The sequence below is a fragment of the Dermacentor andersoni genome, chromosome 2 (genome assembly GCF_023375885.2).
Source record: "Dermacentor andersoni chromosome 2, qqDerAnde1_hic_scaffold, whole genome shotgun sequence".
Classification (NCBI taxonomy): domain Eukaryota; kingdom Metazoa; phylum Arthropoda; class Arachnida; order Ixodida; family Ixodidae; genus Dermacentor; species Dermacentor andersoni.
Genome location: NC_092815.1, coordinates 210727814 through 210739705, shown reverse-complemented (window position 1 = coordinate 210739705; position 11892 = coordinate 210727814). Strand labels below are relative to the sequence as shown.

Here is an 11892-nt window from a genome sequence, read left to right as displayed (position 1 = left end):
CTCGATCACAAGGTCAGAGCGGAAAACGTAAGGTAAAAAAAAAAGCCCAGACAAACAATCCTATGCGCAGTATATCCAGCAAAAGAGGACTTGGCGCCGAAGTGGCAGCGTGTTTAATATCTTCTACGTAGAAGACTGAGTGCTCCCTTTCTGTTTTTTCTCCTTTCTTTCACATCGCGTTTGATGGATCGTTCATTCCACTGGTTGAGTAGCAATGCGTGAAGAATTTTAGAAGTACTTAAACGCGCTAAACGAGCTTGCAGGTTGTTTATTAGACTGCAAACAAAAGTTACAAGCCTCATTAAAATAGGCTGCCTTATAATTTGTAGCTCTTGGGTCGATAACGACGAAAAGTGGAAAAAAAAGGAAAAGAGAAATAGAAAAGAATAACAACAATACACAGTAAGGGTCTGAAACAACGGGCAGAGTTTAAGCGTCGTGAAAGTGCTGCCTAAGGAACGAAATTCCTTCTGAACCAAAGTTCTTCGGCGAATAAATCCTACGAGTCTTGAACGGTAATATGATAGGTGCCGACAGGAACCTTCCAAAAACGAATAACAATAACAAAGGAATAAACTTACAACAAAAAACGACGATAACTCACAAGCGCAGGAGCGTTTTTAAATTGGCAGAACCATCTACGGCTTTCCTACACGCGGTGCAGTCGCGTGCCGCGCTGGAGCCAAGCCCAGCTTCGCTGGAAAAGCGGGTACAATGTAAATGCAAATGATAAGCGTGTCTACACAATTCATCAAGAGAATTACAGTGTGGATAGAATTGCTCAAATCTCAAGAAACCTGCTTCTTTCATCCTGGCCTCTTGCTGTACTTTTCAAGTTTGGAGGCCACGATGCTTAACGAGGTAATTTAACGCTTGTATTGGCTATCGTCACACGCTGCATGAGTGTGTTTCACCACGCAGCTCCGGATTGTGTAACTTCAACTCAGCGTCAATCTGTGAACGTCACATCACAATCCTCTCCTTCATCTTACCAGCCCCCTGTAACCTAATTTCATTACCCTAGAATGAAAGTGCAAGGAGAGAGATGAGTTGTGCGGCCAAGCAGCAACGGCTACTAATGGCTCAGTATATCTGTAGGAGACAGTGTCACGGCGCGGCAATATAAGATTCCGCGAAGCACCGATCAACGGGTGCCAAAAGGTCGCAGAAATAGGAACCGACGAGCAAGATGTTTATTGCCATCTTGCCATTGCCAACAAGTCGAATGCAGGTTTAGAGATTGTTGTCTTTTTGTTGTCGGCGCGACCGTCACGCCCCGACGGCTTTTTGTAGGAATCCCTCTGTATCTCTGCCCCGCGCGTGCATTGAGAAGCTTGCTAAGAAAGCACGGGTGTGAATACTCCGAAATATGCGGTGTGTCTGTGCAATTCATTGTCTACGAAGTGCTGACAGTGTATGTGTGCCGACAGCGCCGTATGGCTGGCTGCCGACGTTTCGCCCGTGCTTGTGAACGAACAATAGACGCCCGCCACGGACTCAAGGGTGTGCGTGTGTGGTGCAATACAAGTGCGTGTCCTCTAAAAGCAGGGGGGAATCACCCGTTCCCTCGCCCCAAATTAAAAGGGACGCGGCCAAGACCTTGGGAGGAGCCGGGATACAACTGGGTGAACTTGATTGGATCGTCACCAATATCTGCCGTTCCGCAACACAGGGAACTAGGGAAAACAGAAGTTATTTAAACGCAGGTTTTAGACCAGGCTAGGCAGTCTAGATGCTGAGCCTACAATCTGCTGAGAAGCGTCAAAGTGCTAGTACCGTTCAGTATCGACTGGCCCGCTTAGCCGCGTCTGAACTGCGAGTTACCAGTTGGCGTAAGAGACGACAAACCAACGTCTGCAACGAAGCTCACGGTAAAGTTAGCTCAACCTGCTCGAGGGACGACGTCAGACCTAGACTCTCGGGAAACCCAGCCCAGAAATGACATCCACCGCAACGAGATCGGCTTGCCAGCGTTCTTCGGAAAGCTCTGCCGTCGACTCCACGCTCAATGGACTTGCTGCTGCTGCGCGGCCATGCGTATATGCCATCATTTGTTTTCTTTTGAACTCTGATTACTTGATCACCGTTAAGTGTGTTTTGTGTAGTGTTAATTTCTATATTTACTGTTAACTGCCCAGTTGAAAAACACAACAGGAAATTTCAGTCTCTCGTATTTTGGGACGTTGTTTCTGTAGTTGTGTTGTCTGTAGTACTGTTGCCTGTAGTTCTGTTGTCTGTAGTGTGACGTCCTGTAGTAGAGAGTTCTGTAGCTCTTGATCAATATTTAATTAAAAATTGACAGAGACCTCCTTAAGGTTATGTAAATTTGTTAGCACAGAAAAGAAATATATAAAAGTTAAAAAAAAAATTTAAAAAAAAAAACGTCCCCGCCGAGGATTCAAACTTACGACCTCACGATTCCGAAACCGGCATCTTATCACTGCACCACTCCTAACTTTTTTTTTTCTTTATTGCATGGAATTATCGGTGTTGTCAAACCAATGCAGTTACATTACATATGAACATACAAGAGAAACAAATTCACAGATAGTATACAGTCCAATGACAGTTCAAAATTCTGGCAAACAAACACAAGCGTCCAGACGTGAAATCCATTCAGGGACGGGATCATATGTAGCCACCACACTACGGACTTGAGCAGTCTCTTCTCGGAAGATAGACCTTGTCGAGCGAGGTGGCTCGGCATGTCTGTCGATCATTCGACTTCTCCATAATGAATAAAGTCCTAATAACATAAACAAATCATATGGTGTATTACTGGCTGTCTTTTTGAACGGAAGGAACCGGATACCGTAACATGTGAGAGGAATGGTTTTTTTGATAGTTCTTTGTAAAATGTCCCAAAAAAGAAATGCGTCACGACAAAGTATAAAGCAATGTTCTATTGTCTCGGGTTGATTGCAAAGCCTACAATTTGTATTCCAAGCTACATACAGTCCTTTTTCCTGAAGCCACGTTTTAACTGGCAGTGTGGAGGTGTGCAGCTTAAAGAAAAACGTTTTCGCTGCTGGCGCTATGCACATTCTACGGACACGGCAAAGAACATCTTGACCAAATAGAGACAGATACGGCTTTCGGTACAGAAGTTCAGGGAAAAGTTTATCTATAAGTGCTACATTTAGGTACGTGCGATTAACGGTAAACAAATATTCAAGGTTGAATCTGGCTTTTAAGAATGAAATAGTGTCGACAAGTTCCTTTAAGAAGCCCCATAACGGTAGTTCCTGAGCAAAGTTTGTCGTGACAAAAAGAAAAGGGAGGTGTGACGCAAGACGTGCTCGATTAACTGCGAGAAAGAATGGATGACGGACATTTTTAAGGTAAAATAAGCGCATGACCAATTGTCGCACAAACAAATGCACAAGACCCAGGCCTCCCTTTTCAAGCGGGAGAAAAAGGTTGTCCCTTCTCATGGCTTCCCATGATGAATGACAAATAAAACATGCAAATACTCTATGAAATGCCTGGACATGGACACGTGAGCAGTGCAAGACCTGCCGAACATAAAGAAGCTTAGAAGCGAGAAATGTATTGCATGCCTTAGCTCTCGCAAAAATGGAGAGATCACGTCCTTGCCAGGTTGTCACCTTTCGACGGATAGTGGTAATCGTGGACGTCCAATGAGGTCCACTATTACGGAAGTTATCGAGAGGTACTCCAAGATATCGCAACGGAGACTGATTCCAATGAATATTCGCGAATACAGAGGGAGTGAGCGCCCACATGCCTAGCCAAAAGCCTCTACTTTTGTCAAAATTTACAGTAGCTCCTGCAGTCTCACAGAAACGCAGGGTAGCGTTTATTGCCTTCGTAATGCTTGGCTTATCGACGCAAAAGAAGGCAATGTCATCTGCATAAGCTAGCACTTTAATTTCCTCATCGGCATACATGTATCCTTTAATGCTCGAGTCGCAAAGCACGCTTAAGCAAAGCGGTTCTAAGTATATGGCGAAGAGTAAAGGCGAGAGCGGACAACCTTGACGAACGGATGACTGTACTTGTATTATATCTGAGAGTGTACGGTTCACAATTAACTTTGTGGTGCAATGTTTATAACAAAGTGTTATACCATTGTATAATACATCCCCTAACTTAAGATGTCGCAGTAGTTGGAACAAAAATTCGTGTTGAACCTTATCAAAGGCTTTGGCGAGGTCAATCTGGAGTAGAGCTACTTGATCTGTAGTACCCTCTATGCACTCAAGGACTGAACGTGCGATATGAACATTTGTCTGTATAGAGCGGCCTCGAATTCCGCATGTTTGATCATCACCTACTAATTTAGTAATGACTGTCTGCAATCTATTTGTCAGTATTTTTGCAAATATTTTGTAATCCACGTTACATAACGATATCGGCCTATATCCGTTTACTCTCTTTATTGTTTCATCATCAGTGCTTTTTGGTATTAAGGTTGTGTGGCCCTGACAGAAAGATGGAGGAAGCTCACCATATTGATAGGTTTGCTCGAAAAGCTGCTCCAGAAAAGGACACAGGGATTCCTGAAATTTTATATAAAATGCAGCACTAAGGCCATCAGGAACAGGCGTCTTGTTCTTCTGCAGCGTTTCAACGGCAAAATTAATTTCTTCTCGAGTTATTGGCCCATCAACGCTGAGTCGATCATCTTCTTTAAGTGTGGCATACGCGAAATAAACTGATCAGCGTTTTCTTCGTATCCATTCTGAGGCTTAACTGCAGCGAAAAGATATTTATAGTGAGCTTCAAATAGGCTTATTATTTGGGACGTGTCTGTGTATATAGACCCACTAGACTCAATTTCTAATATTTCCTTGGAAAGCGCGTATCGCTTCTCATCACCGAGAGCCCTTTTTGTGGGCTGTTCTTCTGTGAAGCGAGTTGTGCGTGAACGCACCATTGCTCCTTTGTACACTTCCGTCTCATATTTCTGTATTTGTGCGCGAACTGTGTTTATTTCATCGCTATACAACCCTGGTTCCTGGCTTTCGAAAGCGTGCAGCTTGTGAAGTAGATCATGAAGGTAATGCTTTTCAGCTTTTTTTCTTTGAGACAGCTCACATGAAATGGCAATCGCCTCATTTTTTACACTATTTTTGAACATTTCCCATTGAGCAAACAAAGGAAGCTGTTGACATTGTGGTATTTCTAGCCATAATTCTTTCGCTTTGTTCACAAAACTTTCCTCTCGCAAAAGTTGTGTATTAAGTTTCCACAGTTCCCAGTTTGGAGCAAACCTGCGAAATTTTCGGGGACCCCATGAAACAGCTACTAAACAGTGGTCTGTGAAAAATACAGGCTTCACGGCGTAGTTGTGAATGTTAGACCAGAGATTCGTCGAAACATACACACGATCAAGTCGAGCATGGGAGACGCCTTGAAAGTGCGTCAACCGCACCGAAGATGGTGTGTAGGCGCCCACGTCTATTAGATTGTGATCTTCGGTTAACTGATGCAGGAAAGTAGCACTTGCATCATAACGATTAGTTAGGTATGAGTGATCTCTGGAATCACAAACACAGTTGAAGTCTCCCAACAGTACCAAATCTCTGTCAGTATCTAGGAGCGGAGCAAGTGAGAGGAAGAAAGCCCTCCTGTCATTAACTTTTGAGGGAGCATAAACGCAAATAAACCGCCAATTACGGCCATGAAAAGAGAGGTCACAGCATATAAGGCGGCCTTCCCCATCAACACGCAGCGACAATGAAGAATGAATTAACTGCTTTCTGACTAACAAAAAGCATCCAGCGGAAGCACCCCATGCTTGGCTAATACACACCTCGTAATGAGGTTGAAAAGTCTGCAGCGCAAGGTTGACATCACCAGCAGACGATATCTTTGTCTCTTGCACTGCACCAACATCAACTTCATGCTGCCTAAGCACGTGTAGTAACTGCTGCTGACGCCTTATATTCCTCAGCCCACGTACGTTGAGTGTCGCTACACATAAGGGGAGGGTGAAGGCGGCAGCCATTTTGCTCACCTAAAGCTTTTGTGTTTCATCGCCCTTGGCCACAGGTAAATCTGTCGTCTTGCTCCCTTTGGGCTTCTTTGTGGCACTCTCCTGACTACGCTGATAAAACCGGCGCGGCACATTATCACCAGGAGAGGGAGTTCGCTGAGCACTAGGAGACAATTTCTCGCGCGCCTGTAGTGCACTTTCTGTTGCTTCGTCTTTGCATGACGCCGGACGTTTCCTTGCCTGACTTATGTCCATCGCCTCTTCCTCTTCTTCCTTGTCATCAGGGGGCTTTTCTTTAAGGCTTGCTAGGCCAGGTGGGCAAACTGAGTCATCATCGCCGGTAGCTTCGCTAGTATTACTTGAGCTGTTGTGACTGGTTGGCATTGGCTTCAAGGACTCCTGGTCCTAGTCCTTAATGCCACCTGTAGTCTCTCCGGTGGCATCTACTACCTCTGTAGAATCCATGAGATGGTCCAGTTGTGGCTCGTCTGCGCTATATTGCCCAGAACGAAGCTTATTGGCGTAGGTGGACACGCAGGCGTCCGCTGAGTGACCAAATCGGTGGCACTGTAAGCATCTCGGTGTTCTGCATTGTCGTCGAACGTGTCCCACGCGCTTGCAACGAAGGCACAGCGGAGGCCTACCGGGGATAAGTACAAGGCACTGGTGTCCATAAATGGACATAATGTGCGGTATTGAGGTTACGGTGATAGTGTCCTTGAGCACCAAGGAAACCTCCCGGTTTGTTGTCACCCACTGTTCCATGCCAGTGCATCTCCATACTTCTCTCTCCACGGACTTCACCTGACCATAGGCCTGGAACGCCTCTTCAACGCGTCGTAGTTCAAGGTGAGGTGGAAGCCATAGTAATTTAAGCTTGATGTTTTTAGTCTCCGGATCTATCACCATGCCCTTCAGCCCTATGACACGGAGCTCACCACAGGCGACGAGAGTCTGTTTTGCCGCACCACTAGCGCAAGTAACCATCCATACATGGCTTATTTGATACTTTCCGACACGTACAATATCTGAAGTATTCACTACCTCAAGCAGAGCGTCTCGGAGGTCGGGAGCACGGTATGGTCTGCCACTCAAGTCCGCATGAAGGAAAATAGAATTCAAAACATCGTTACCGGTTGGTAGACGCGGGTAGAGCTTGCATCTTCGTTCAAAAACGGTGTCGACGATCCTCGGCCTGGGGCCGATACGCTGTTTCCAGCAGAGAGCATTTTGGAGCACAGCCGTTCCATACGGCTTCTTCTTCTTCACTTCTCCTAACTTCACCAGTCCTAACATGCCTTTCGAGTGTACATTTTAGCCGTGTCAATAGTACGATGCGCTGATGTTTACATTTGCATTTTAAGAGCCAAGTTCCGCTATCACTCCACCGCGTCAGCTGACGCATCTCTAGAAGAGAAAATGTGTTGCTGCCATCGACAGGTACATCGTGAAGTGCTAGAACAACAATTTTGATGTACGATATCCATATTAAATAAGAAATTGAGAAATAGACAACGGTGACTGTTAGGGTTGTTACTGCTAATTTCGACAGTTGTCGCTCGTTCTTTACACTTTCGAGCACGCATATAATTCGTGTGTTCAATGCAAAATAGCTACATGAACATTCGTGGATTAATGTTCTTTCTGACAGCATACTGGCTTCTCACGGCAGCGCTGTACCAGAATAATGAGACCAGAGCGAGACAGCTTTTTACGCAACTTTAAGGAACAACCCAATCTTTCCTTTTCGCTTCGCAAAAGTTTATGCAATATTTCTGGGAAATTAACTAATGTGTCAGTGTAACGGCACATGTAAGTCTACAGGCCTGTGTGCCACATCTTACCAAATAAAGTAAAACGGATACGCAGCCATTCCCGCAGATGGTATGATTTTGATGAGGCCGATATGGCGTTTCTAGTGCCGCGTCGTAAGGCACAATTATAACAATTGGCCACGTCTATTTTAATACCGGTGTCGGTGCTATCAGCATTGCCGGCTTCAGAGAAGCACGATTGAATACAGTGCAAGAGAAAAGTACAGTGTACACCACCTATGCGAAACTAACATACAATTTTAAAGCGTCGCGACGGAAAGCGCTTCTGTCGAGGCGTCAGAACTTATGTCGCTGCGACAGAAAGTAGCACATTTTTGTGTAGTCCCGACAGAGAGTTCCTGTTGCGACGTCAGAATCGCTGTTGCGATAAAAAGTTGTTGTTGCGACTTCATACATTCTTGTGGTCGCGACAGAACGTTTCTGTTGCGACTACAGAACTCTTGGCCGTCGCGACCGAGTGTTTCTGTTGCGACGTCGGAATTGCTGTCGTAACGTCAAAGTCGCTGTCACGATAGAAAGCTGTAGTGACTACAGAATTCTTGTCACAACAGAACGTTTCTGTTGCGACTTCAGAACTCTTTGTCGTCGCGACAGAATCTTTCTGTTGCGACGACAGAATTTCTGTCGTAACGTCAGAATCACTGTCACGATAGAAAGCTGTTGTGACTACAGAACTCTTGTTGTCGTGACCGAAAGTTTCTGTTGCGACTTCAGAACTCTTCGTCGTCGCGACAGAATCTTTCTATTGCGACGGCAGAATTTCTGTCGTAACGTCAGAATCGCTGTCACGATAGAAAGCTGTTGTAACGACTTCAGAACTCTTGTTGACGCGACAGAACGTTTCTGTTGCGACTTCAGAACTCTTGGTCTTCGCGACAGAATGTTTCTGTTGCGACATCCGAATTTCTGTCGTAACGTCAGAAATGTCTGTCGCAACTACAGAAACATCAGGAACTTCTGTCGTACAACAGAAATTTCTGTAGTTGCGACAAGAATTCCTGTTGTCTTTTTCAACTGGGTGTTCATTGTATTTCTTTAGTATTCATCATTGATATAGATTAAGTGCATGTGTGTTAGTGTCCTTGTGTTTTTGTGTTTTTTTTAATCTTTGTGTCATTTTCAGTCGATAAATATTTTTTTTTTCTGTCTTTCTCCCGACTCTGACTCCTTCGCTCGGTTCGCTTGAGTACAGAACGACCAACCGGCTTGTGTACCCTGTCGAAGACTTCGCGCCGACGGCGAACGGGTGACAAGCCGTGACACGTAGCATATGCGAGTTTGAAACGTTCATGTGGCACGAATAAAGACGTACAATTTTCAAGCTCCCAAGAGTCAGACGACGCACAGACCCGCACACGCAAATGAAACGCTTCACAGTACATGAGTAGCGCCTCAACAGCCCAGACATAGCGGGCCGTTTCATCGATTATGCAAATATGTGCGTGTGGGTGCTTCTTTTAATGCGATTTGCATTCTTTGCCTACTCCTGACACTATGAGTATCTACCCATCTAGCAGCTTACGCCGACCCAGTGACCCAAGCTGCTTATGCTAGCTTGGGCCGCTAGGTGTGTGTTCGCCGTCGTGATTCCATCGTCGTCAATCCAGTTTTGACATCCGACAATCGTCATGCCGTCATCGGCTCCTCGTCATCGTGCCATCGTCCTTATTTCAGAAACGTCATCCTCTTGTGATGCCGTCGTAGTCATGCCACGATTGTCGTTGTATCGTAAACCTGCTGCTGTCATTTAATCCTGATTAAGCTGCTATTGCGAGGCCATCGTCGTGACTACGACATCGTCGAAGAGTCATCGTCAAGCATTCGTTGTTATATAGTTGTCGTGAGGCCGTAGGGGTCGTTCCACCGTCATCATTCTAGCTTCGTCATCCGATTCTCGGCCCGTCGTCCGTCATCACGCCATCGTCGTCACGCTGTAACGCTATACCTTCTTCATAATTTCATAATCGTTATCTCAATGACATCGAGCCTTCGTCATCATAACCCTTCGTCCTTAATTGACGTCATTCAATCGTCGTTGATCATCGTCACGCCATCATGGTCAACCCTGGCAAGTGGGCTTCCTAGCAAAGTGGGCCGATCCCGGAGACTGTATGTGTCGATTATAGCCCAAGCAATGAAAATTTCAGAATGACCACTTCACATTCTAAATAAAGGCTCCTTCCGCAATACGGTATGTCGCTACAGTCATCGTAGCGCCATTTTTTTACAACGAGACTGTTTATGCGGACTCTGTGCCGTCGTTGTCGGACTTCGCTAAAACAATCATCAGCAATGACTCGAGCGTCGTGGTCGTCGTCTTCCACAGCAGGCTCTGTTGCCGCTCGTCATTCCAGCGTAGAATTTCAGTTCTCTTCTGTCGTCGTAATGGGGAGGCCGCGTTTATGGGGGTACGAGCCATTGCTTAAAGGGGCATGAACTATCCATTGTCTTACGTGGCGGACACATTTAATTTTGAAGCGTCGCCAGCGGCAGTGCCGGGCGGATGCTGCTAAGCACGCCACCAAGCAAACTCGAGACATCGAACGCAAGAGACAACGGTGGACTGCGGGCCTACTGTCACGACGTCGTCCTCTCCGGCGCCGCCGAACGTGTGTGTGACCACACTAGGCAACACAAAGACGTCAATCGTCAACTCAATCCAACCAATCGTCAAAACGACTACAGCACCCGCATCTCCAGTGGTGGGCCTTGCGCCCAATATACGGAGCTTTGGATTAGTGGTTCCGCGCATTCCATTCCAGCTACACCTATGGGAAGACCACGAGTATAGTGCGTACTACTGAGGAAGAAGCTGCCCATCGCGAGAGTCAGCGAGAGTTGGCTCGTGAACGGGCTGGTCGTCGTAGGGCCTACCTCACGCAAAAAAAAAAAGAAAATAAATAAATAAATAATAAAAAATAAAAAAATAATCTGGGAGACCAGAGGAAAAAAGAAGGGCTCCTAAAGTATGCTCACAACGCGAAGCGCGCAAAAGCGAAAATGAGGTGAAGGAATGGTGAAACAAAAGATTTACAATACAGACTACTTACGAAGTTTTACTTGAATGGTGTGGCACTCCGTATAACTAACACAGCTTAGCTGTTCAACCCTCAACACGGACTGGAAGGGGTGGTGATATTTCTAGTGCGACAGCAGTTAAGTACTCGAAATTGGGTCTGCCACGTATTTCCGTCCCCTCCGTTCGTCCATTATGTTACGCTCACAACGACGGTTGTCGTCATCGACCACGGACAACTTGTCACTTGTCCCCGGATAGCTTTACAATTTTTTTCCCTACATTCTCCCATACCGGAGCTGGAGGATTGCGTGACGCATACGTCAACGGCCCCGTTTTTTCTTTTTTTTTTTTTCTGTATGGCGAACTTTCGCTGACTGTCTCAAGCACGAGCTCTTGCGTTTGTCTCGTTTCGCGCAGTGCACGATTTTGCGTACTGTGCACGAGAACAGCTGACCAGCGCTATAGGTCCGTGTTACACGAACACTGAGGCAGACACAAGTGGATCGCAGAGCATGACTGCGCTCTGGAACACGGCAGGAAATGACATAGTTTCGCTGTCTGCGCGTGCGAGTGAACGACATGGGAACAAGCAGACGAAACGGAAGTACATTTCTCTTGCTGCGGTGGGAAGTAAAAGGAAGACACGCAGACATGCGGTTTGTAACGTTTTATTAGTCCTATAACCATTAACTCGTCTACTGAAGCAACAGATCAAATCAATAACTGCTGTTGCCTCGAATAATCCTCAAAGTCACGTGCCACTGAGAATGGCGCCAAAAGCGCGGCCATGTACGTAGGCGCACTTGTGCGATAACCGTAGACTCTCCGGCTGGGAGTGCGGCGCCCGCGAGGAGAAGAGAAAACGGCGTTCGGTTTGAAATATTTATCTCTTTCCGCGGCGCGTAGCGACGTAATACTTTGCAGACACGATCGTTATCACGCAATGTATGCTCTGCGCTTGTAATCTCAAAATGCCCAGACGTGGTGAGGGGCCCTTTAATGCACTCGTGCCCCTTCCGTCATCAGACCACGCTGTTATCCTCATTGGTGACTTTAAATGTATCTGTGTCCACGCT

General features: G+C 46.1%; 1 protein-coding gene across 1 annotated transcript; it reads right to left on the bottom strand.

Annotated features, from left to right (window-relative positions):
• Positions 1-1295: 1295 nt before the first annotated feature.
• LOC126540170 (uncharacterized) lies at positions 1296-3746 on the bottom strand. Its single transcript, XM_050186958.2, has one exon. It carries the CDS (start codon positions 3744-3746, stop codon positions 2571-2573), a length of 1176 nt encoding a protein of 391 aa, XP_050042915.2. The 3' UTR covers positions 1296-2570.
• Positions 3747-11892: the final 8146 nt, after the last annotated feature.

What these genes read in the sequence shown, in the direction of transcription:
- LOC126540170 (XM_050186958.2), bottom strand. Translation starts at nt 3,746, where the DNA reads ATGTGGGCGCTCACTCCCTCTGTATTCGCGAATATTCATTGGAATCAG.